The sequence below is a fragment of the Oculina patagonica genome, chromosome 3, assembly GCF_052425735.1.
Source record: "Oculina patagonica isolate OP01 chromosome 3, crgOcupat, whole genome shotgun sequence".
Lineage (NCBI taxonomy): Eukaryota > Metazoa > Cnidaria > Anthozoa > Scleractinia > Oculinidae > Oculina > Oculina patagonica.
In genome coordinates, this window is record NC_135760.1 from 29,529,229 (window position 1) to 29,556,448 (window position 27,220).

The 27,220-nt window shown below is 40.6% G+C and overlaps 3 protein-coding genes across 4 annotated transcripts; 2 read left to right on the plus strand and 1 right to left on the minus strand.

Annotated features, from left to right (window-relative positions):
• The first annotated feature begins 1,588 nt into the window (after positions 1–1,588).
• LOC144647441 (carbohydrate sulfotransferase 4-like) lies at positions 1,589–6,700 on the plus strand. 2 transcript variants are annotated; one of them, XM_078507249.1, is made up of 2 exons: positions 1,589–1,676; positions 4,740–6,700. In XM_078507249.1, the coding sequence occupies exon 2, from the start codon at positions 4,755–4,757 to the stop codon at positions 6,012–6,014; it is 1,260 nt and encodes a 419-aa protein (XP_078363375.1). In that variant the 5' UTR covers positions 1,589–1,676; positions 4,740–4,754; the 3' UTR covers positions 6,015–6,700. The 2 variants fall into 2 exon arrangements, with proteins under 2 accessions (XP_078363375.1, XP_078363376.1); XM_078507250.1 differs by lacking the exon at positions 1,589–1,676 and adding an exon at positions 2,448–2,458.
• LOC144647442 (uncharacterized) lies at positions 6,652–27,182 on the minus strand. Its single transcript, XM_078507252.1, has 9 exons — positions 26,934–27,182; positions 26,466–26,554; positions 25,582–25,633; positions 24,356–24,421; positions 12,490–12,557; positions 11,576–11,731; positions 8,751–8,817; positions 7,916–7,996; positions 6,652–7,220 (listed from the first exon to the last, which is right to left on the minus strand). Exons 1-9 carry the CDS (start codon positions 27,025–27,027, stop codon positions 7,138–7,140), a joined length of 756 nt encoding a protein of 251 aa, XP_078363378.1. The 5' UTR covers positions 27,028–27,182; the 3' UTR covers positions 6,652–7,137.
• LOC144645779 (uncharacterized) lies at positions 16,993–21,572 on the plus strand. Its single transcript, XM_078505326.1, has 7 exons — positions 16,993–17,616; positions 18,227–18,364; positions 18,521–18,592; positions 19,052–19,102; positions 19,316–19,381; positions 20,374–20,596; positions 21,146–21,572. Exons 5-7 carry the CDS (start codon positions 19,376–19,378, stop codon positions 21,250–21,252), a joined length of 336 nt encoding a protein of 111 aa, XP_078361452.1. The 5' UTR covers positions 16,993–17,616; positions 18,227–18,364; positions 18,521–18,592; positions 19,052–19,102; positions 19,316–19,375; the 3' UTR covers positions 21,253–21,572.
• Positions 27,183–27,220: the final 38 nt, after the last annotated feature.

Consider the following 27,220-nt stretch of genomic DNA (forward strand, 5'->3'; position numbering starts at 1 on the left):
CGACAAGCTTTTGGTAATTCCGCGATGACGTGTATCCCGTGCTTTGACACATTCTTGCTGAGCTTGCAACTTACATTTCGATAACGTTTCGATTCTCAAAATACCGTAAACTCAAAACAAAAATTGGGATATCCAGAAAATAAGTCGTTGTTTTGCAATATTTAACACGTTCCGGCTAAATTGTACGACTTGTACTTGCTCCGAGCCAAACGCTTGAGTAACACAACAATAAGTATTTCACACAAACAGAGCGCAGAGTATTCAAACAGAAAATAGGTGAATGATTATTTATAGCTACAAGCGAGAGATCGCGTGACATGGGTCTGACGTAGTGGTAGTTTTAAATAGCTTGGACATGTCCAAGCGGTCTTTGTTTTCTCTATGTGATTATATTCAGCCCTCTCTTCTTGTAAAATATGGAATGAAACAAAATTATACATTTCAGAGAGCAGAGTGTTCATGTTAAACGCGAGTGATCAGCTGATCGCTATTAAATATTAAATCTTGCGTGACCGTGACAGAAGAGCCGGCTCAACAATGCTATTGCATCACAGCTCACTGCGGTTTTGAAATCTGTCATGACCTAATGGTTCTTTATTTAGCTTGCACCACTTGTACATGTCAAACTGCGTTGTTTTGCGGTATTCAGTACAGTCCGGGTATGTAATACGGCGTTTTGTTTTCACTCTGAGTCAAACGCTTCAATAAAACAGTTCTTCCTCATAAAATTTCTTTAAAGTGGAGTCTGGCTGAAAAAAATGCACTGCAGTGACGCTTGCAGTTTCCGGCGAAGACAAAATTGCGTGAATGACGTAGTGTTTACTACGAAAATAGCTTTCACAATTTGAATATTTAGTACTCGCTCTGAGACAAACGTAAGAATCTCCAAAAAGATGTTTCAGATTGATTTTTTTTTTTCAAGATAAGACCAAGAAATGTTTCGAAAAGTATTTGAATTTCGAAAGTTTTGAAGCCGTACAAATTGTGCGTGTCTGAGCCGTGGAATTTATTGCGTTCACAATAATAGTTTGGACATGGCAAAGAAAGCAAGATTTTGCAATGCGAATCTCCAGTACTCGCTCCAAGTCAAGACTTAAATGCCGGACACAAAAATATATATATATTTCGCGTTTAACAGAGCATAGAGTACTCGTAAAATTAGACGGGAATGAATTTGTAACACAGCTTCCAGGGAGTGAACATTAAAACTTGTACGATTTGAACGTAATATTTCGCAAGTAATGAAAACTTGCGTGACCGTGACCAAGGGATCGGCTGGGCCGCGAGGTTCTGGAACGATTTACCGACAAAAAAAAAAAAAAACGACAAAATCTGACACAGATTATGAATCGGGCCCAGGCCCCGCCCGATTAATGAGCTCATTCATTAAAGCACTTCAATATACCCACATATCATTCCTTTCATTCAAACAGTTTAACTATAGAGTGCAGCTGAGTGCTGCACGGCTTCCTTCCCAGTCTCCAACATGGTTGCCGTGGAAACCTTCATTCTGATGGAAACACTATGATACAGATTTAGCCTTCCACAATAGCCGTCTCTCTGTTCCCTGCTGGCCGGCATGAATATCATTAGTAACAGATTATCACGTGACAGCTATCAAACCTTCGATTTATAGTTTCCCGACTAAATTGAGAAAGTGAGAAAGCCTTTTGAAGGTAGGTAAAATATATATTTTGTTTCACACCATAGAAATTTTTTTGGAAATTAGAAATCGTTGTGAGAGCAAACGATGTTTCCAACACATAAAGCTCTAGGGAAACAGACACGCAAGCGGATCACGTAATAAGTTCTGCTACCGAGTTTGGTCAAAAATCTGTAACGAAAAAACCGGAGTTGGTTTGTGATCATTTTCTTCGTTCGTTTTGATCGAAATTTACCCGCAAGTCTATGTAAGTTTTATTCACGTTTGGCCAACCAATGCTAGTCGACGCATTCAACTCGGTCTTGTTGTTCTGTTGCGGTGTTTTGATAAATCCGACAGCTGAAGCGTCAACTGTAAGATTGCCTGTACCGGCGAGCAGGCTTGGGAGTCCGTCTAGCTACATGTACAGAAGGTACGTGGGGTGAGTCCGGCTAGGCGCAACTTCAGTATACTTTAAAACATGTTTTGATATTAAGGACTAAGCGTTCCCTTGGCCCTAGTAGAACTACCTTCTAAGAATGCCGCGCAAGTACTAGTTGACTGTACGTGTTCGCTCAGTGAGCGCTGTATCCTGATCGGGATGGCTTTTCGGTGCTGTTGGTAGTGGACGATGCCAAAACTGATTCTAGAACTATAATAACGGAACTGTAACTAGCGATCGCGTGACCGTGAGATTTAATCATGTTGTGCTTTGAATTCTCAGTGGTACCAAGTGCTCTATGTGTCTAAAGATACATGAAGAAATACACTGAGTCAGGCTGGTGATCCCTGAATTTTTCTGTGGAGGATCTTTTGGTTGGTTGAGGTCTTCAGTGACTTTCGTCCCTTCGGTAGAACTTGAGAAATCGATACTCCACATCTCCAAGATCTCCCAACTGTAAAACTGCTTAGCCTTGTCTTATTGTTAGTTGATCAGTATATGATGGGTTTTAATCAACTGAACTCGCTTTGACTACCGCGACCCTGTTTAAACTAAGTGTTCCAGTTTTTAGTTACATTGTAAGGTTTGGCTCTATACCTTTTTTGTCAAACTTGCACTAAATCCATAATCCAAGAAGCTTGCATCAGTCAGAGCAATTATGTTTGTCTTTTAAATTTATTCATCTGTTATAGATTACTTAGCGTGCTGAAGTTTGAATTTTTGATGCAGCTCGACTCTACCATAAAAAATGTATAGGTTAGAGTCGAAAGTGTTCCCAGAATTCTTTAGCTTGAACTCAATATAATATTGCTTTTAGCTCTCACAATGACAACTCATGAAGTGGGACTTCATGATTATAACAAACCGCAAAGACATAAACCCATTCAAAAGGAACGACCACAAGCAGCGAGCACCGCCTTATTTATTATTGATCTGATATACGTACAAGGCGTCGCGGAATAAATGTTAGTTTCTGCAAAACAATCATTTTACATGGCAGTTGCATTCTTGGCTGTTGTCTCACCGAATACAGGACAAACGTTAACAACTTACATTAGGCAACTGAAACAAATTCAACTGAGTACACCAGCTCAAATAGTAAGAAATCAGTAGTCTGTCAAGTGTTGCGGCAAGTGGATAGTCGAAGTAATCTGCGATGTTACCTAAACTCGGCCTCGGATGCTTGAGTAAAGTAACATTTCACAATTTAATACTGCCGTAAAGTTTGTGTCAGGAATAAAAATGAAGAAATACATGTAAGGATTGTTGGGACTGATAAAACAACAGAGACCTTCAGGATAGTTTTCGCTATCATGTGGAATATATGGTTGTTTTATTATACATATATGCCAATGAATACTATAAATTCCGGCTCCGTCACTTAGAATTATAAGCCCTTGCTAGCAACACAGTCAGTGACAGTAATTTACAGATGCTACTTTTGACTTAACACGCGGCCAAAGAAGTTTTTACTCTCGGTCACCAGAATTTTTTTTCACTTAATCGCGCTTATTGAAAAGCACCCGTCGTGCATGCAAATTACGACAATGTTCCTTACCGACTACTTGGTCTTAATAAGCCTTATGTTACTTATTCAATTTTACACTAATACAGAAAATGAAAAAAGTAACAAAGATCTAAAAGGAACGACTGAAAACATGATTTTAACTCTACTCTGAAAAGTACTTAGGTTCTTTCTTTTAATAATTTCGTTACTGCTACAGACAAAACTCTTCAGTACATTACATCTCTGCCATACTTATTACAATGCTTACATTTAACATTACAACAATAACATTACATTAAAAAGAATTACTTGCATTATTTATAAAAAACAAAGCTAAACAAATCAAATTCAAAAATAATATTGTTATGTTGTAGTGCTGATATGATCAGATAAATTTGCAACCTCGTCCCCAGGGCGCTTCCACTGTATTTTGGAACTACTAACAGTCCTTTTTTTGGCGGAGCGATGCTTTCTTCTGAGTTTATACTTATTTCAAGTGTCTGTTAAATATTTAGGACCAATTTCATAATGTGCCCGTATATTTTGCTGTCAGAATGTTATGATTTCTGACTATAGCTAATTCGTTCCCATGTTTTACTCGTCAAAAAACTACATTTTCAGCCGCCGCCTCTAGCCGCTTAGAGAAAGGTTGTCAATAGGCCACCCTAATAAATCGTTTCCTCAAACTTGAAATTGCCGAGCTAAAAAACTTTTATTTCCATAAAGGTGCTAGAGCACGCGCCAAAGGCCTCGATTCAAGGAATAAGGAATTCGTTGATGGCTTTGAACGTGCAGAATTTGGGGTCACTGCCAGTTTTAAGTGCAAGCATGCTTTATATTAGATTTTACCTGATTTGCAGCTTGTTTGCACATGCAATGTAACCATGCAGGAGGCGGCCAGGAGTGGCCAGTGCTGGTGCCAGGCCCCTTTCCGTTTAAAATCGTATGTTTGTCTGTCTTGATATGAATTGAAAACACTAAAAACAAGACGACTTGTCTGTCTAGTTTTCACACTAGACGAACAAATCGTCAGACGACTTGTCCGTCAAGACGATTTGTCCGTCTTTTAGTGTGAAAACAGCCAACACTATAGATGAAAAATGTTCTTTTAACCTGATTATTATGGCTGTTCTCCTATTCTTGTATAGATTGAAAGCATCACAATGATATGGAAGCGAAGACGAGGGAAGAAGTGTTTTCTATTGAGATTTCCACTGTGGCTTCAAGTTATCATAGCTGCTTGGCTTTCGTTTTCTGCTGTCTTTGGTGTTTATTTGGCCAACTCTGCTTCCCTACAACATTCAGACACTGTAAGCAACAGAAGATACGATAAAATAGGGCTTCCCGAGACAGTTTCCATGCACCAGTATAACAAACGACAATCAAGAACAGCGAGGAGAAACTTGATTATTATAGCTCATGGTCGCTCGGGATCTTCATTCACAGGAGACATTTTCAATCACCACCCTGATGTATTTTACATGTACGAACCGTTGCAGACGGTGGAGAGAACCCGGAAGGACTTCAAGTTAGATTACAACAGCCTTGCGCAAAAGTTCTTAAGCAATGTACTGCAGTGTGACTTCAGTGAACCAATCTTCCTTGCTGACATCGAAAGATATTATCGCAAACCAGCTCACCCACAAATCAGTCAAGCTATCGCTTCACCGCCTCTTTGTCCTTACAACATATCAGACGCGAGATGGGATTTCAGACAATGTCCCAAAATGTCAAGCGAAACACTTGGAAATGCGTGTAAAAATTATTACAAACTCACTGTTATAAAAGTGCTTATGAAGCGCATTCCGTACAACAGTCTAGAAAAGACTTTATCTGCCTGCGATTCTCAAGATATAAACTGTAAAGTTGTGTTGTTAATAAGAGATCCTCGTGCGGTGATCCCGTCATCTTTGAGTGTGAGCTTCTATAAAGAAGAGGGCGGAAATGCCAAGCTAGGAACGAGAATGTTTAGCTACAAGTTATGTAAGCAGACCGAGGAAAGTTTAAACTCTGTTAAAAATCTTCCCGCTTGGATGCGAAGCCAAATCAAAGTGTTACGATATGAAGACTTAGCAAAAAATCCCTTGGAGGAAATGAAGCGCTTGTACAAGTTTGCTGGGTTGTCGGTTTTAGAGAGTGTCACGACTTGGTTAAATGAAAGCACTCATCCAACCAAAAGCAGATCAAACATGAAGATACAAGGCAGCCAAGCTGCGTTTACTGTGGATGACGCGCAAGCCGCCATTAATCGGTGGAGATGGAAAGTGCATCCTTACGAAATAACTATCATTGAACACTACTGCAGGCATGTGATGCAGTTAATGGGATACAGGCCTGTGGACAGATCACATGAACTACAGGCTAACATTTCAATTCCTCTTGTCAATGGTGATTATGAAGCGAAGAATTGGTTACGAGATTAAGACAAGTAACAGTAGATTTGCTTCTAAAATTTCACACTGGTGGCGTAGCATTACAGAGATCCGTTTCTCGGTCGCGATTTTGTCACAACTGACCTCAAGTGTCATGTTTTGGGACCAGGTTGTGGTATGGTGTCTTGATTGACCGTAAGCGTGCATGCTATGGGACCAGGTTGCGGTATAGTGACTTGGTTATAATATAACAAATTTAGACACTTATCTCTGTAAATTTTTGCCATCAGTGTGGAATTTTTCAAGTCGATCCTCAGAGGTCTCTACATCACTGACATAATTCAGTCCACGCGCACCAATCAACTCTTTTCTTTTCTGGTGGTTTAAAGGATGATTTTGGCTATATCCGTGGGATAAATCACTATCCATTTATAGATAGCCAGCCTTATCCAACCTTTGAATAACCAGGCCTGATTTATACAGTTATGCTCCATGAGGATAAAATGGTGTCTGAATCGAGCTCTGATTGGTTGTTACTAGCACGCGTAAATTCATTAATGAGCGACGATGGTACGTCATAGGTATGGAATTTTTCGGCTCCATCAGATGTCTCGTTTGATGTCGAGCAATAAAAGACATCTGCTTTAATACTGGAGTCTGTTCTCATATCCCGAAATAAATGCATAAGTAAGGACAAAAATCTGGTAAATTTATTTATTTTAAATTTTTAGCTTGGGTTTGCCGTCTAAATCAATAGTCGTCTCTTCAAAGTCGCTCCAAAGTCAAACTAAATGTATTAATCCCGAGGCACGAGTGCCGAAACGGCGTATGCACCGGGTATTTGTACTGATAAGTGTTTTTTAAAACACTTGTCAGTACAAATACACTAGTAGTTTAAAAAAACTACTAGTGACAGCATTTTCAACTAAAACACATTCTTTCCACAGTCGCAATTGGATGTCCTCTAGCTGTTTGGTTTGACGAGCTTTCTGTGTTATGCTCTCTTTACATTCCAGTTAACTTAATTCCTCCTTGTCTTGGCGATTCCGAACGAACATGCAGCCATGCGCAGTCCTGAGACGGCGAACTGATAGATATTAAACAATGGAAAGTGAAGTACGCATGAATTTGAAACAGTCGAAAGTCCCAAGTTTCTCCTGTGTAATACGCGATGTTACTTCTGAATTTCTTCACTGCCAGATAAGGGAGATCGGTTTTCCAAGATAGAGCGAAGGTAATCTTCCATGACGCGTTGGACTGAAAAAGAAAAAATCACTGTTACAATTGTGCTTTTCCAAAAATACGAAGGAACTGGGTGGGGCAGGCGTTTGACGCGGAAAAGCTTAGGGGATGTGTTTGTAGTTTGACAACAGTAACAGTAAAATCTGTCTCGTAGAATTCTGAAAATAATCTTGGGCAAAAAAATGCTGAATTTGCAGTTAAAGATGGGCATAACAAAATTTAAACTGGTCTGACACTGAACGTACTGAACGAAATACATGTTGAATGCAACGTTCAAGAAACTAAACCATGAAAAAACTAAGTTTTTAATTTAGTTTTTTGAGAACGTTGTATATTACGTTAGGTACTTCAGTAAATGTCAGACAAGTTTAAATTTTGTTAATCTTGCGCTTATCTTATGGAAGGGTTTATTTTCGGACTCAAAGGGATTCATCGTTTGGAATTTTAGGTGCATGTAAAAATGCCAGATGGTTGGTCACGAAACGGAAGTCAAAACTTTGAACAGACAACAATCTTAACAGGCCTGCATGAAATGAACATCAAAAGGATCTTTTGCGTCAGATATCTGCGGCTTATCTTTGGCACAGTTTGGTGCTGGCTCTCAAAGCCTCTGGTGAGTTCATGGGCTGGTATCCAGTCTGCTGGCAGGTTTGCCCTGCAACTGCTAAGATCCCACACTGCAGATGTCTCTTGCGTTATTAGTGACTTACCATTTTTGTTGCCTACTCCCACAGCAAGACTCAAAGCAGTATGCCCTTCATTGTTTGTTGCTGTTAAGTCTGCTCCGTGTTCTAAATAAAAGTATTAGCGTTTAATATATCACTTACTGATACAGCTACCTGCAACGAGAAAATCGCCACGGTGTTCTTTTCTTGTCCTGCTGATATCAATATTCAATTTATTACCTTTTTCTTACTTATTTTCGCGCATATTTAATTTCACGGAAATTCGGGAGCTGTATTTTACGCAATTCCAGGAAAAAAAGTGAACAAAGGGACATTAAATTTCGCGATTTTGCCATCCCTTTCATCTCACAAACCCTTATTTGGGTCATTGTTGAAATGGATCATACGTCAACACGGTCAAAGATAAATGCAAAGAATAAGGAAATACTGGCAAGATCAAAAGCCCGGTTAAATCTAACTACAAGGACGGAGCCTACACTTGGAGAATTCACTGTACTAAAGAGGTTTTGGCTGATTTACAAGCTGAAGACAACAGCGAGTTAGAGAAAAAGTGCTTGTCGAAAACAAGACCAGAAAGATATACAGTTTCAAGGACAGAATATTTAAAATGATTTAAAATATCTTATATGGTATGGTATTAAATTTCGCGTGTTCGACTTTTGTGCACTTTTTTTTTCGTGAGTACCTGGAATTTTTTCTTAATACGCAAAAATCGCGAAATGTACCAACAAACAATTAAAACAGATACAGTACAAACAGCTAAACATCGCTAGCTTGGGACTTTATTTGATTAAACAGCACTTTAAATTACTTGGAAAACTACTTCAAAACTCATTAAGGTTAGGAGATGTTTGCTTACCGAGTAGAAGCTTGACCACTTGCGGATAGCCATTATAAGCCGCATACATAAGTGGGGTTCCTCCTTCCTGCATACAGAAATTCAGTTGCATGGTAAACACATGTATAAACATCCCATTTGTAAGCCCTGGGCCTATTTAGGGGAGAGCTTAGTTCTAGGAGGGTGTTTTTAAAAGGTAGTACAAGAAAATGTTTCGGTATGAGCCGTTAAAAGAACGATTTGAGAGTAACTTATATAAGGAATTATCAAGGCACATATTTTATTTAATGACAAGGGTTAGTGATATTTCTACGCGACAGTCGAGGCATGGAAGCATAACCCTGAGATGCCCGAAATACTCGCGTGAAACCGAGGGAGGAAGGACTTTTGCAGTCACGGCAGCGAAAGAGTGGAATAAGCTCCCTACTAACATTAGATCTAGTCAGAATGTTAAGCTTTTTAAAAATAATTATGTAAATTACCTTAAGGAATCTTACGTAGGTCTCGACCATTTCTCTATTTCTTAAGTTAAACTCTATTTTAGTACTTTGTTTTTAGTCATTTTAATTGTATAATATAATGAGGGCCACTAGTTTCTCAGTTTTTAACCGTAAAGTGTTTTTACCCTCGTTAAATAAAGTTATTATTATTATTATTATTATTATTATTATTATTATTATTATTATTATTATTATTAATGAGTCTCTACGCTTAACATATCAATAACTTGATAATATTCTGTGAGGTAGTTGGCAAGGAAATAAGGAATAGCGGGAGGGGGTGTAATGACGAGGATAACTTCTGTTGTTAGCAGACAGAAGGGTCTATAACCAGTGGGAGCTATAACTGAGGAGCAGGAGGGCATTTTGCGTGCGCATGCGTCGATATGGACTAGTGCGCACGACAGAGAAGTTCTGCTATCGATTGTTTACATATTTTCCACAATTTATGGCCTAATTTCTAGCTCAAAATGAAACGTGTTTTAAGTTTTACTTGCTGTATACAATACTAAGAGTCCTTGCTTTATCTTCTGACAACAACAAGCAAAGTTTGGTGTCGGCGTGCTGTTTATCTGATCGACTTTGGCTATGTGTATTAAACATTGCACGTGGACAAAATGGCGACCGAATGTCGAGAACCTAAATACCTTGCCCATGTTTTTAATAGCCGGAAGATCTAAACGGACAAAGCGCTACGGCTACTTAGTACTAAAGTATAAAACAGCAATTTTAACTATACGATGTTATAATCAAGTATCCCGGGTTTGAGCGAGTGGTCATGATTTTGTTCAGATTTGTCATAAAACTACAATTTAGTGGTTCTCACAAAGCAAAAATCTCAAAATCTAGCCTTGATCTCCAGCGTCTACCGATGATATATGGAGCCTGAAGTACTTAAACTATCGTCTAATGCTGCGAAGGTAGCGTTAAAAAATGGTCAATTGTGGAAATTTTTAGCTTTCTTTAACGTACGTTCTCGCTGGTTTATCCTAACAGAGAAACTATCGTTTGTGATTATTTCCTTAAACGTGAGCATTGGTCAAAATAACTTCACATTTCGATGATACCACAATTATTCTGTTGAACAAGAAAATAATTACTGCGATCGGTCTTAATTTTAAAGTGTTATGGTAATTCTTTGCTGGTAGACTATTTGTTTACATTTTACTATGTTAATTAGTACATTTTTGGCTCCTTTATCAAAATCTAGCCTTGATCACCAGTCAAAAAATAGCATGAAACGAACAAGCTATATATATATTTTTCAGAAACGTTTTAATAACTGCTGTATAAAATGTCTTAAGAAATAATTTTTAACTATAAACAATGTTATTTTCAATTTTTCATTCAACGTTTATTTCATTAAGTTTGATGTTTATTTTGTTATAACGGCTGTTTTACTTCTGTGTCGCCTAAATGTGTTTTAAAGAACTGCAGTTCTTGTTCCAGGAAACCCTGTAGCCAGTCGAGGGCAAGTTGGCTTTGCTTTGGAGTCATCAGTGAGCTGCATTATCATGTGCAGAACACCCAAACATGTCGTTCCCCTCAGGGAAAACCCTTTTCTTTGGTGGCCGTCCCTTTAGGCAAAAAATCACCCGACAAGCTATAATATTGCTCGCACTCTGCCTGTATTACAGCAATTGATTTGATGTGAAGTTTTGATCCTAATATATCACACTCCAGCACACGGATAAATGTTTTCCTCTTTTTACGGCCTGTTTAATTTTTGTCGGTGAAGGCTTTCCTACCTGTCCCACATATTTTTCCATTATTTGCAACAACGATCCCGAAGCTGGCCAGAAAATCTGCTTTATAAGAGCCTTGCCACACACAAAACACTTTTTCTTAGCGAAATTTAGGCCTATATTAAATTATGTGACGATAAACAGTACAAAAAACAAAGTTTGAATCTTCCGCGCCATTTTTATTCCCAAGATCACGCGGTCTTTGTACAGCGGTTGCACGCATGCGCACGCAAAATGCCCTCCTGCTTAACTGAGGGGACTTTAAACTGGTTTTTACACTGTGTACTGTTTTGAAAGAAACACATCCCTGAGAGGTTTCCTGCAGGGGTGAATATGACAAAAAACCGTTATAAAGGCTACAAAATATAACTTTTAGTTCAATTGTGTGTAAAATGCTCTTAAATATTTTTAACAAAGTGAAAGGTCAAGCACTCCAGTGCCCTCCAGTAGACTCTTTTGGAAAACGGTTTGGTATCCAACCCATAAAATGGCAAATACCCAATTTAGCTTAATTTATACTGCCCGGCCCCCACCCACTTTCAGATAACAATTTCAAAATGACATTAATTTTGTAGAACATCTAGAACATTTCATTACACACCACATTTGCGACATCAGGATCAGCTCCATATTCTAACAGTTGTTCAACAGCATCCAGCTGGCCCTGACAAGCAGCAAATGAGAGTGCTGTCTCTCCAGTTGGACTACATACAGTGGCATCTGCACCACTCTTAAGCAACACTGTTATGGTTGCTTTCTAAAATGCAAAACAAGCAAGATGGAGTATATGTTAATTGGATCACACATTCACAAGTGCCAGATGGTTAAAGTAAAACCTTGCATTGTAGGTGATGAGATGAAACAATTTATTTTTCAGAAGCCGGTGGAGATTATTGCACCTATCAGTGACATCTCTATTTTATGTATTGTCCTGGAATGTTTAAAAATTCCTTTGTTAATTTCCAAATATTTTGTTATCAGCAGTTTTTTTTTCAGCCTTGCAAAATCTCTTTAAAATCTAACTGATGACTGGTTCGCTAGAAATCACCCCAGTTCCAGGTAGGACAATAAAACTTGACCCAATCGCAACTCTTTGATCAACCTGTGCACACGCAGCATTTTTGTTTTTCTCAAAGCCTTGAGCGTGCACACTTGGACTCCTGTTAGCATTCATGTTGAATCTAAAGAACGTGCAGAAACTGTATACAGCCACCTTAATCAGATCTTCTAACATGTCAAAGGCTTCTAAAGTTTTTAAGACAATATTATTCTTTAAAAGAATAATATTGTCTTAAAAACTTTAGAAGCCACTGAAATGTGATTGATGATAAAGTATATATAAATGCAGCTGTTTGCTGAGAATTGAACTTAAGGGGTTCACAGGTTATTGAAAGGTACAGGAAAGAGAATGAGCAAATGAATGTGTCCAAGTTTTTTTAAATTGGGAGGTAATGAGATAAGCAGTGACATTTTGTATGTGTATGTGTACACAAAATCCAAAAAAACTATACCGACCTGTCTGTGTGCTGCTGCCCAAGCAAGGGGTGTCAGACCTGTTTTATCCACAGTATTAACATCTGTTCCTACAAAACACGAGGAAAATACTGACTGAGGTGTTTGAATTACAGACCCTGGCCTTTGGTAACAGTATACATTTCAGGGGACATGGCCTTGTGGGGGTTGGGGGGTGGCATCCCCTATAAAGATTTTGTGGCTGCTCATCAGAAAATTTCAAAAACACCCCTAAAAGGTAACACGAGGACCTCATTTTGTGGGGTGTCCCAAAACCATTTTCACCATAAGAGGTACCAATAATAAAATAACAAATTAAGTGACACAGGCAATTTGATGACTGGATGACTGTTTTCGAGTAGATAATTCAGGACTAAAAAGTCATTCGTATAACAAATACAGTTACTGCTCCCATCATTTTTTAGATCAATACCCTTGAAGGCCCATTAGAGGTACTGCGACAACTGTAGCAGCGTTTTAGGAATACGCATCCTTAGCAGTACCAATCAAAAATTTTAACCCCTAAAAGGTATGACAACCACCCCTGTTAATTTTATAGGGGAGTTCCCCCCAGAAGGGGGGCATGGCTCCTGATGAGTGAACATTGACATTGGCCAGCCAAGTTAGCCACATCCAAGACGGAAATCATTCTTGAAAACTTAAGCTCCTGTTCATAATTTAATTTAATGATATTAACTTTAGTTAATTTAGGTTAATGAATAAATGTACAATCGCCAGCGTATTATATTTCACGATCACATTCGCGTCGATCGCTACATCGTGTTAGGCTAGTTTCGTTTTCTCTCGTTTGTATTTTCACATTTACGATGCCCGGTGGCAAAGCAAAACGAAAATCCAAGTGTCCTGGCTGCCACACAGCCCACTCTCAACATTACTTCGGACCGCCAGGCCCTCAGTGTTCCGGCGAACAAGAAAGTGAACAAGACGGGGAAGATATTCAGGGCGCCATGGCGGATCCGCCCCATAAAAGCCCCAAAACCACAGCCAAAACCGAGGATATTTCTGCACTCCTGTCCGCGGTTCGAAGTTTATCAGACCAAGTACACGACTTGGCCCTGGACAACAAAGCGATCAAAGACCAGCTGGCACAACAACAGATTACAGAGCCAAAAGTCAACCCAACGAGTCCGGCGCCCAAAGATGCGTCTATTCCTGTCTCCAACAACCTCGCCGCCGCTGCACAGGATCGCTCACGTACCAAGCTTGTCGAAGCCATCACTTGAGGTAAGTTCGTTCACTTTATCGAGCTTCTTCGCCTCGAGGGAGATTTGCATGCGAGCGAAGGTCAGCAAGTGATTATCACGCCCGAAGGCCAACTGTTTACAAAACGTGCTCGACCCCAACGCGACATTTCCTCGTTCGACTTATGGCTCGCCGCTTGGTTCCAGTTCGAAAAGATTCTGGTAAACGTACACCCTAACCGCTACTCTGAGCTTTGTGCCTATCGTGAAGTCATTCATGCCGCCAGTAGGAAATTCCGCTGGTCCTCTGTTTACTCCTATGATGTCCGTTTCCGCACGAAACTCGCGAATGGAGAAATCGCCCGCTTCGATCAGCTGGATCAAACACTTTATACCACCATCCTCGATGCTACAGCCCTCCGCTCTGACGCCAGGCAGTGCGCTCGCTGTAAAGGATACGACCATTTGGCCCGCGAGTGTCCTTTTCGTTCGCAATCCGCGTTGGAAAAAACAAAGGAGACGCCGACGCAGGAGGCCTGGAAACGAGAACAATGGTTCCACGATGGAAAGGAGGGATGTAATCTCTTCCAGCGCAATTCCTGCTATTTTGGAAACGCCTGCCGACGGGCACACGTCTGCAAAAGCTGCAAAGGTAATCACCCCTTGGCAGATTGCTCTGTCGCTACCTAAGCTCTGGTCCCCGTTCCACGTAGCCACCTGGAGGGAAGCGTTACGAAATCACCCTGATCGTCATTTCGTGGACGGACTCCTTCACGACATTGACAACGGTGTGGCACTTGGCTACGAGGGACCAAAAATTTCGCAGTGCCACACGAATCATTTATCTGCGACTACGAACAGTCACTCTGTGATTCATGAACTCTCACGTGAACTTAACATGTACAGAAAAGCCGGGCCTTTTCTGACACCTCCCTTTCCTGATTTTGTGGGTTCGCCACTGGGTGCAATTCCGAAGAAACACTCGAATCCTCCACGTTACCGTCTAATTCATGATTTATCGTGGCCTGCGGGCCGATCAGTTAATGACTTTATCCCGCCGGATAAATTTACTTGTCAATACGACACCCTTGACCGCGCCATCTCCTTTATCAAACAAGCCGGTCCAGCAGCACAAATGGCTAAACTAGATTTGTCGGACGCGTATCGTCACATTCTCGTTCGCCCTCAAGACTGGCCTTTACTAGGCTTTACCTGGCCCATATTTGTGGATGGGTCTTTACGTACGGGATACTTCTTCGACATGTTCCTCCCCTTTGGCGGTCGCAGTGCTCCGGCACTCTTCCTTCGTTACGCGGACGCTCTTGCCTTCGTCATGGCGGACAGAGGTGCCTCCACAGTTTGGCACTACCTCGATGACTTTTTTACATGCGGCCCCGCCTCCCCCTCCAACCAATGTCGACACAACCTAGATGTCATGGTTTCTTCCTGTCAATTACTAAACTTCACACTAAACCAAGACAAACTCGTCCATCCGACAACCTGTCTTACCCTCCTAGGCATCGAGCTGGACTCTGTTGAATGCGTTGCCAGAATTGACGCCACACGGTTGGCCGAAATCCTTGATCTAGTATGCTATTGGTCAACTCGTACAAAAATCACCAAACGGGAACTGCAGTCCCTGCTGGGGAAACTAAACTTCGTCTGCAACGTTTGTCGTCCTGGACGGACCTTTCTATCACGCATGCTAAACCTTTTGTCTAGGGTACATCAACCCCACCATCATGTATGTCTCACCAACGCGTTCAAAAAAGACTTAAAGTGGTGGGAGTTGTTTCTCCCAACGTGGAATGGTAAGAACTTCTTCTTCGACGACCACTGGAGCAGTAACACTCTGTTGGAATTCTACACCGATGCCAGCAATCAGGCATTCGGGGCTTACTTCCAAGGGGCGTCCCTTAAGAAAAAGTCTACCCTGTAGAAACCCTGTGGCAGCCCAGTAAAATCCTGTTTCCAGCCCTCTTTAGTTATTTACAAGGCTGAAAACTAGACGTGGCAGGGTTGTAGCAGGGCTGCAACATAACCTGAGTTAAGACAAGCAGAGCTGTGACAGGGCTGTAAAGATTAAAAGCAAAGTACAACAGGGCAGAAACAGGGTTGTAACATGACTGGGAAGATATACATGCATAACAACAGGGTTTAAACAGGGCTGCCAAGTCATACATAGACAGTAGAACAGGGTTGCTAAATGGCTGTAAGTTATAACACTGCACAATAACAAGCAGGGCTGTGTTGTAAGTGGGTTCTAGCAGGGCTGTGAAATTTATTAAAGGGATTTAAGCTAAAAAAAAGAAAAGAGCATAATGATCGTTCTTATAAACAAGTCGTGGCATAAAAGCTTGATAAGTCTCACATCCGTGTACACATGCATCTGCTCGGTTAGCGACTTGCTTGAGGGCCGACAAGTAAGTTAACGCAAATCAAACACATGACCGAAAAGTTTAAAAAACCAATTTTGTTTGTATTGGCAACATAGCAATGACAAGTTAAAACTTATAAAAAACAGCAAAAAGAAAAATGTTTAAGCTAATTAACATAGCTGAACACGGCTATCAAAGTTTCATTATTTAATTTAGTGTTTCTGTAAATATCGATTGCTTCCACAAGTTCTGTACCCTTTGTCGTATGAAATTCAGAGGGTCTTTGTCAAACGTAAAAGTTAAATGATAAAATAGAACCTCTCTTCAGCTTACCATTTACTAAGTATTCCTTATTCCGGTATCATTTATAGGATCGCTGTTCCCAATCATCCATTGAACCGGGATTGAAGAGTGTGATAAGCGATACTTGCGTCGATGAAATAATTTCCAGTGCCTTCGTTAATTCTTAATTTGATTCCTATGAAAACTATAGCTTTCAAATTTATAGAAATATCATTAAAGTTCGGATTATTTTGCAGCTGAAGTGCTTCCATGTCCGCTGCAAAAAGAAACACACATCAAGGACGGTATTTTGCTTTGCTCAGTGCTAGTCTCTCAGCGGTCAACCTGGAAGTGAGGTTGTCACGTCACACAGCGAAATTTCCTTTGGGTTCATCACGCAATCTTTCATCCTGCGGTCATTTTTGCAGAAACCTTCTTGCAATTTTTACCGGATTTTTTTTTAGAACGGTTACAGTTAATAGACGTCTTAATTTGGAAGAATTATACAAACACCGTGCAAGCTAGGCGACAGAATTGGCGACAGAAACGTCAACAGAGTAACCAGCTTCTTGTTTTTGCCCGGTACCCGGGTACCCTGAGTAGTTTTGACTTCTCGACCCAGATTTCCCTCGGGATGAGATCCATCCAAAATGGCGGCTCGTTCATTGGAGATCGCTTTGTAGACCATTGTAGGAAATAACAGATCGATTTGGAAATAGCATGCCGATTAAGTTTACAGGATGTTGTCAATTCAAGGAAGAGAAGACCGTGGTGATAGTATTAAAGCTAAGTTGAAGATTTTATTGATCGTTTTACCAAGGTTGCACATCGTTCGTGATCTGATTCTGTTATTGTTCCCATCGAGTACACCTGAAGCTATTTGATTAGGCGCAGAGAACGTCTGTACTTTTCGATGTCTTGTAAAGTTTTAATCTTTTCCCATTTATATCTCTTATTGATTCAAGCGTTGAAGAGTATAGAAGTTTATGTAGTATATATAGTCAAAATAAAACTGCAGCGTTTCTAGCTTGTTTTAAACATGATTAAATAAACTTAATGATATAAGCTTATGTTCACTGTACAATTTTAAAGCCAAGCAGACAAACAATCATCAAGACATGGAAATTGATTTCTGTAGCTTTTAAAAATAATTATTGTCTTAATATTTTCTGTTCCAGAAAACTTTTCAAAAGACAGCCACAAGGCAGGAAGCTCGTGATCCTGATTTTGACCTAACAAAAGACACAGAAAGTAGTAACTCTGATCTTGTAAGTCGTTTGTTTAAAATTCTACTTAATGTCACATCAAAGTTTGCCTTTATTACCTGGTATTAATTTATGTGCAATAAAAAGCTGAGATTGGCAAAGAACAGTTGGATACCATTATTTACTCCTAAATCTATTGATAAATTATTAGAAATGTACTTTTGACTGTAACAAAATTGCAAGGTCAAATTATAGCACATCCTAAGTGTAAAAACCTTCAAAATCACCAGTTACTTAAAAAAGTAAGGACCTGGAAGACAAAGAACTCAAAACAACGTAGAACAGGAAAACACGCGCGGGCGGGGGGGGGCGGGGGGGGGGGGGGGGGGCCGGGGCGGGGGGGGCGGGGGGGGGGGAGACGGGAAGGGCGCGCGGGGAGGAGGAGGAGGGGCGGCCCAAACACACGGAAAAAGGAAACTATGTCACAGTTTCTTACAACAAACTAAACCTCAAATTATGTAGTATACGAGCTAAAGAGATTTGAAATTCCTCAAGTGAAAAAGAATGCTTCCAAGATTCATCAAGGCATGCAATGTTTTTTATGAAAGATGAGGGGAACCTGATTCTTTCCTCTTCAAATTAAACATCTATTTCAATTTCTGCTTTTTTTCAGGATGATGACATTGAAGAGAAGACAAATGAAGTTGCCCACTACACTAAAAATAAACATATAAGTGATTACGAGAAACAAAACTTAAGAAATATTCGACAAAATCAAGAGAAGATCAAGGAACTTGAGCTAAACATTTTGGTAAGTATTATAGTTAAAGCACATTTAGACAAAAGTATATACATCATATAGTATCTATAACCACTCTTTATTTTACATGGGAAACTGGTTCCTGAGAAAAAGGAGAAATCCAAATTTTGCAATATGAAGCAAATGGTCTCTCTTTTATCAATGTAGGGGAAACCTGGAAGTCAACTCTCTGCTCCAAAGAAAAAACCTGAAAAGCCACAACTAGCTAAAGCTGCCACTGTAAGTAATTTTCATACATTAATACTAGAACACAGTCATGTATTATAAATAATAGCGAAAGTATGTTCCTTTTTTAAGTTGTAGACTTTATATTGGTTTTTATGTTGACAGAAATGCTTGAAATGTGATTTAACTTTTTGGTGACTTAAATCTGAACAATTAATGATCATACCTGTCCAGCACAATAACAAATTAAGAACATTTCAATCTATTTAAAGTGTCAATTTTCCTTAATAATCAGACATAATTATAGTATTGCCAGAGTGTGCACTGTCAAATGAATACAAAACTGTTTTGTAACAATTTGACACTTACCAGCAATTTTTCGCAGAAAAGTTTTGGATTTTGAAGGCAAGTGCGTGAGGGATTCCTAGTTGAAAGCAGGCAATGGCAATTTTTACTTTTTCTCTTGATTACATATCCAGATAAGGTAATATGTTGTCCTGTTCATTCTGTTAGGAACCAGCCAATACCTTAAGTCCAGGCACTTCAAGGAATTCTCCCACACAAGTGAGTTTCACCAAAAACTGCTCTTGTGTTTATGTTATTAATTTCCTTCATTTTTAAAATTTATACTTCCTCCTTTGCATTAACTTCCTTAATTCAGGAGTAAATTTTTTTCCAATTTGCATTACTGACTAAGTCACATTAATTTCAAATACCTTGATCAAATTTTATTTTCCTTTGATAAAGTTAACAACTGTATTTACTTTCAATCCACAGCCACATTCTCAAGCAGCTAGTTCAGACTCACAGCAGTCTCCTGCTGGGAATGTCACCATCATGAAGGTTAGAAACTACTTTTAATATATATATTTTTAGCAGCTCAGTCGGCCGAAGCAGTGGGTAGGAAGAGGGGTCACACAAAGAGCACAGACAAAGAGAGGAAGCGACGAGGGAGAAGAAGGAGGGAGGGGACCCGAAACGCAACGCCCGCCGCACCGCCGCCGGAGCAGGCCCACCACTGATCGTCATCGAGCGACGTGGAGAGGCAGCAGACAGAGAGAAGAGTGGCGCATCCGCGGGGAGGAGGGGCAGGGGCAAGAGCGCAGCCCCCGCGACCGGGGCCACGCACGGAAGCACCGGCGAGCCGACGCCGAAACGGCCGCGAAAAAGGCAGCACCGAAGGGGAGCACGACGAGACACCGCAACGCCACCGCGCGACCCGCCCCCGACGCCACCGGCGGGAGAGCCGCCGGACGCCGGGGGGACCCGAGCGGGGGGCGGGGCGAGAGACGGGGGAGGGGACGAACCGAGAGGCTATGGACGGGCGAGAACAAGGGTTCGTGTTCGTCGAAAACAGAGGTCTCGTCAAGGAGAACAACAGAGTGGGAGCAGCAGGCGTGCCAGCGCCCCGCCAGAGAGGGGAGGAGGAGCCCGAGGGCAGCAGGAAAGTGAGGGGCCGCAAGCCAACCAGGCAACACCCAACAGGACAACACCCAGCACCCCAAGCCACCCCAAAGAAAAACTCCTGCACGCTTAGCGTGCCTATGTTTTGCTTAGTCATCATTACATGTTAGACAAGTAGCTTTGTAAAATAAGTACTTCAATGTACAGTTGCACTAATCAAAGCAAGAGAATATGTTACCTGAGTCACTCTTACGCAGTAAGTTCCCTTAACACATTCGCAAAGCTTGCTTGCTATCCCTGGTCTAAAATATGAGCTGTGAATATTGCATTCTTTCCTTGCTCTGATTCTAGTTGCTGTGACTGTTTATATTTTACTTTGAATAATTATAGTAGTGATTTTGATTTTCATTTCCTTCTTTCTCATTTTTAAGAGTGAAGTTAAACTTGTGGAGCTGGTCTCAGGAATGGGAATTTTTCTCAGGGCAGACAAGCTCTCCTTGGCAATAGAAAAATCGAAGGAGATACCAACAAGGCTCCTTCGTACATTAATGGACATGTTTTTTACCCCAGAAGTAATGGCTGGAAGTACTGCCAAGGGCAGTTTAAAAAGAGGGCTTGATGCTCTGGACCCTCAAACAATGGAAGCTTTATACCGTGAGTATTGTTACTACTATTTTCTTTTCATTTTTATACCTGCCAACTCTCACGCCTTCGCCTGCGAGGTGAAAACTTCGATCTCATGCCAACTCACGCTTACGCACCAATTTCTCACGCCTAGTCAATGTACTGGGATTGGGATATGTTCGCAACATCTTCGGAATCGCAACATCTTGGACGTCTTCGGAAAACTTCGTACATTTTCTTATTGGCTTCGGAAATCCTGCCACTCTCAGGATAAAAATCTCACGCCTTTGACCCAGAAAAAGTTGGCATGCAGGTATACATTATAAAAAAGGCCAAGTAAAAAAATGAAAAGATTAGTATTAAGCATTCAACACATATATATGTATAGAATGCATATGTATGTATTGACATTATTTAGTTGGGCTGAAATGGAGTCCTCTAATACCATACCACCCTCATGTATACCATTTTTAAGCCTTGTCTAAAATTGCAAGACATTTAATTTAACCTTTACTCAATCTACATCCAACTTTTACAATCATGCAAAGCTCATATAAATATATCTAATTATCTCCACAGGATTTGTCATTGCTAAACACCCCGGAAAGACGATTTACAAGGAGTTGGTGAATGAGGCAAATGATAAATGTTACAGTTACAGAAGGAAACAAAAACAGAGCAAATGACATTTTGAAACTGACCTCAGTATACATTAAACTCCACAGAACTAATTATAATCACACATTTCTAGATATTTCCAGCTCTTTTTGGCCATAATTTGTTAAGAAAGCTATTTTAATAATATTATTGTGCACTTCAATTATGCATGTAACTTAATAATTTTAAGCCAAAAAAGTCAAATATAAAAGCATTTGAGTTTGAAATGAACACTGTAACGTAGTAAAAAAATTGTTGACTTTTACTTGATAGTTGATATTATAAAAATTGTGAATGTATGCTCATTTATCAAAGCAAGGTTAAAATATATATTTCTTTTGGCAATTCATACTCTGGTTGATTTTCAAGCTGTTGATTTGTGCAAGTTTAGAATCTTTTTGTACTATTGCATGACATTAGTACAGGGTTGCACTAGCCATGTAAACTAGCTCCTGCAGGGCTGTTTCATGGGGTCTACAGAGCCTGCTGGTTTAAAAACTGTTACAGGGCTGTTACAGTTTGGCTACTTGGTAGAAACAACCTTGCTAACTGTGCCAATTTACGAGCTGCAACAGGGCTGTCCTGGACAAGCCTCAGAACAGCCTGTTACAGGCTTGGTACAGGGCTGCCACAGGGTTATTGTTGTCATTAAATAGGCAATACCATGACAGGGCTGTTACAGGGTTGCTGCTTGGTAGAAACAACCTTGCTAACTGTGCCAATTTACGAGCTGCAACAGGGTTGTAACAAGGTCCTTTTTACACCCCTGTTACAGGGCTCCCAGGGGGTTTCTACAGGGTAGACTTTTTCTTAAGGTGGCTCTTCGACACCTTCAAAACTCATGGCATTCCCACGCGCTGATCAATCGCCTTCAAGGAGCTATTTGCAATCATCGCAGCGCTAACCAAGTGGGCACCACGACTCACTGGCAAACGTATCCTCTTCCACTGTGACAATGAGGCCGTCGAACATATCCTTCAGAGAGGCCGCAGCGTGTGTCCCCACATCATGACCCTCGCTCGTTATCCATTCTTCCTCTGTGCACATTATAGCATAGAAATTTCTGCTGTACATATCCCAGGTGCCCAGAATAATCGTGCTGATGCCCTGTCTCGTTTACAGATCAGTCGCTTCAGATCCTTGACACCAGACGCCGACCCATATCCAACTCCAGTACCAGAGATCTCCCTGACTCCCTTCCGATGAAGGTCAACTACTATTTCCAGCATGGACTGGCTCCTTCTACTCAGCGTACCTACAGCGCTCCACAGCGTCAGTTCATAGCATTCTGCACTCAGCACCAACTCCAGGCCCTGCCGGCTTCGCAGTACACGCTCCAATTGTTCGCAGCTCATTTGGCCCAACGCCTCAAGCCCCAATCCATTCCAGTCTACCTCGCGGCAGTTCGCGCACTCCACATAGCCCACGGGTTCGACAACCCCCTGAAAGACACCTTACAGCTGAAACAAACTCTACGGGGCATCTCCCGTGTTCACGGCGAACCACCCACACAAAAGCTACCCATTACGTTTGACATCTTGAATTCCATGCGCCCACTCATTAATATCAGCCTCCATGACGACCTGGTATGCTGGGCGGCTATGGTCATCGCACATTTCTTCCTGCTTCGCTGTGGCGAATTCACGGTCTCCCAGCCAAATGCCTTCTCTCCTGCCTACCACCTCACGGTCGCCGACCTACAACTCAAGACATCCTCAGAGGGCCACCAGTACGTTGCGCTACGCCTTAAGACCTCAAAAACTGACCAATTTCGTCGTGGCCACGTCTTATATGCGGGCCACAGCAGCCACCATATCTGTCCTGTCTGCATCGCGTCTCAACTTCTCGCCTTGTACAATGGCAGCAATACTCCTGCAGACTCCACCCCTTTGTTTGCTCTAGATGACAGATCAGCTTTATCCCGTCCAGTTCTTCTGAAATTTGTATCCCAGCAACTGCGTCTACTCGGTTTTGACCCCTTAGCATACGGAGGCCACAGTTTTCGCGTAGGAGGGGCCACCTCTGCAGCATCTGCTGGACTGAACGACTACGCAATCAAAACACTTGGCCGCTGGTCATCAGACTGTTACCGTAGATATATACGTACCCCTATCTCCAGTATATTACAGCTTTCCTCCAAAATAGCCAAATCAGGACACTCCCAGTACTGTTATGCAAACCCTTACGATATTTAATTCCTATTATTATTAGCACTTTTATTATTTTTTTTCCCTTCTCTTATTATCCGTCTATTATTTTCATTACTTCTTGGGTCCTTAGCTTTTTTTGGGCAGTTTATAGGTTGACCCAGAAGTCCCTATCAATAAAGTCTGCCCACGTTTTTACCAAACACTTTCGTTTTATTGTTGTGTGCATGTAATTAAATGATATTAACTTTAGTTAATTTAGGTTAATGAATAAATGTACAATCGCCAGCGTATTATATTTCACGATCACATTCGCGTCGATCGCTACATTGTGTTAGGCTAGTTTCGTTTTCTCTCGTTTGTATTTTCCCATCCCTCCCTCCCAGGCAGTTTATAGGTTGACCCAGAAGTCCCTATCAATAAAGTCTGCCCACGTTTTTACCAAACACTTTTGTTTTATTGTTGTGTGCATGTAATTAAATTACATTAAATACAGACCCCCCCCCCCCCCCTGCTAAAAGGTACTAACGCAACTGTGGAATATGAAATGGAAACTCCTAAGAGATGTCAAAACATGATTTCAACCTCTAAGAGGTACAAGAAGCATCCCCACCATTGCCAAAAAAGTTACCTCTCCCCCCTGGGCAACAGAGACTTCCCAGAGCTCCTACCATGGCACCCTGTGTCACTAGTCACCAGCACATCCTTCAACTACCGGTAATACAACCCTAATGGAAATTGATGGGGCAGCACTTCTCTTTCTCAGGAATATAGCAACTGAAGTGGCCTACAGAGACCAGTAAATATGCCAAAATAAAGCAATCTCATTAGTTTTGTTAAGAAACAATTCCTTGTCTCTCAATCTCGGTCTAGAATCAGTAGATCCAGAATCAGTAGATTTTTGGACCGTTGTAATAATGTCAGCAAACACATAGTTAGTAGAGCTATGCCTAACAGGACCAATTAATCCCATATTTAAACACACCTTTGTCAATTTCTTCCTTTATCTTTGCAATTTCGCCCTGGGCTGCCAAGAAATGAAGAGAGGGATCTGAAAACATCAAACATAATCCAGTTTACTATCAGAGCTTTATAATTTGTCCTTGAAAATATGACTTAAATTTTTAAGGATATTCCCCTTTGATATTCCCCAGTGTTGCATTGCGCATCTCTACTGCGTATAATTTTATGCAGTGAGATTATGTGTTATAATTACCTTATTCTTGCTAAATTTTGTGAGTATTAAATTTTGCGAAATATTAAGAGCCACATTTCACGAGGAAGGTAGAATTGGAGTGTATTAAATTTGGGATTTTTTTCTATTCTTAAATATGAAGCTTTGACCTCAGAACTGTAACATGATTAATATTTGATTGTCATCGTAGAAAACAGCAAACAAAATAAGCTAAACATAACAAAGCAAAAGGTATTCTACAGTCTAAACACCCAATAGGTACAACTGCAACTGCACAAGCAAGATTATGAAGAACTACTTAGCGGCAGAGGACAGTTCAGACAGTGAGATTCATGGAGTGAAAGGATAAATGATATACAAAATCAAACAAAAAACTCCCAAACATGAAGCTGAGAGAAGTTGGAATAACTGTAATAAAGCAACAGCTTGAATTTCATTATTTTATTGATATTATACATACTAGTGGTAACCACAGGTTAGAAATTGCGGGCCCTCATTATTCCAACAGGTTGCGAAAATTTCTCTGACAGTGTCGATAAATCACTGGACAATTACTGGATTATTCCGAGTAACGCGTCACGCAAGGATGCATGTAATCGAACACGCGGTGTAATTGGGATGTGATTTTCCTCGGTCGGTGAACTAGCCTGGTGAACTTGCTATGTTGTCAGTGTTGTAACGAATTTTTCGAGATCAACCATTGTTGGAATCATTTGTTTGGCAGTGGTTTATCTGTGATACAATAACAGTAAATCTTCTCAATACCAACGCCGAAACAACGTCTGCAAAACGTAATGTTTCCAATCTTGCGTGTGACAGAAGCCCCGATCTTATGGGATAAACTGTTGAAATTGACGCATATTTTGCATTCTAATCATTCTTGACGAACAGATTTTCAACTTTCACAATTAAATTTTGCAATTTTAATCTTTCCGTGATCCATATTTTGCGAGTATTAAATTTTGCGATTTAAGTGCATGCAAAATTAAGTAAGAATAAGGTATTTTCTAGCTTACACTGTGCTGCACTATCACCATTGCTGAGATTCTCCTTTACTTCTTGTTCCAACTACACAAGCAAAGACATATACCGGTACACGTCAGATGGAACGAGAAAAAAACAAATACATATTAAAACTTTGAATTCTATTCAAACAAACTTTATTACATTTATTCTATAAATCTAAAAAATGCAGATGCATGAGTACTCAGTTGATTTTACTCCAGATAATAATTTTCTGGAGTAAAATTAAAGTTTAATTAATTATTTTTATCCCATTTGAAACCACGAAATGGTGTAAATTACCTTTTTTTGAGTGGAACAACTACCAGTAATAAAAAAATATCAGAATATCATTCAAGCATCCAGAAATTGAACTTCTTTTGTTATGCACCTATCAATGTTAAGCCTGAGGGGGGAGGGGGGTCGGGCAAGGGGGGGGGGATTTTGACATTTTCTATAAAAAAAAGTCAAATTCCCCACCCCTGGGACAAAATAATTGGCCAAAATCCCCACCCGGGAGCAATGAAAGGTGGTCAGATGTCCTTCAAACCTTGTTGCAGGGGATCATATATGACCAAAATCCCTACCCTGGGGCAATCACGTACGATCAAAATCCCTACCCTGGGGACCGACCTCAGGATCAAATTCCCGTGGTTAGCCCAACCCCCCCCCCCCACCCCTCGGGCTTAACATTGATAGGTGCATTACTGGATCGAAAAGTGCTGTAGGTGATTTGCATACCCTCCACCAAACCATACTCCCCCTACCTAAGAGATGCACAGACCATAACATGCGGGACCTCACAAATTTTTATACTAATGCTGTACTCCATGTGCATGGGTACGTGACTACCCAGGGGATGATAAGCCTGTGTTTAATAATATACAGTAGCTCGCACCTTAATGCCGCTAGTCAATTCTTTTGTAGATGAAGGCCTAGAGCCTCTCTTGACTGAAGCAGGAGTACCAGACTGGGAAAAATTAGGCTCTGAGAAAGAATGTTGCCATTTTTAGTAAACAAACAATTAAAATGGACAAAAGGAAATTAAAGAGATTGTTTAAAAACAGTTACGGCTTGTCCCAGAAAATACAGCAAAAAATAAAAAATAAAAATATGATTTGCAAGAAATTTGAAAGCAACAAGTTATGACAAGTTATTGGAACTTCTTAGTTTTTCAACTATTTCCACATGTGTTTTCCATGGCGATTTTAGTTTTTCGCAGGCGATGAGTACATTTTCGATAGTTAACAGTAAGCTTTATACATTCATTCTGTGTCAAGGTATATAACTTAACTATCAAAGCAGACTGCAGATTATAAAGTATCCAGTAGTATCGAACTGCACGTGGTTTATATTTCGCTCTCACCTGTTGCCAGTACCGCGGCCACCTCTTGATCAGGTTCCAGGTGATTAGCCAGCTTATCTTGCGGCTCTCCCTGTGACTCTTGGTTCCCTAACATTCTACTGTGATCATTAGTGTTAAAAAACTTTCACTCCATTCAACAAAACACAAAATCGCAAAATCTATTCATCAAGTCATTCATCAAAACAAATGATTTCATGGTTCTCGTTCCAGTCCTAAGCTCGGTTTTGCCTGCCACAACCTGAAAGGGATTGTGGGAGATCAACCTGAGACTTTTTCAAATACGAAAC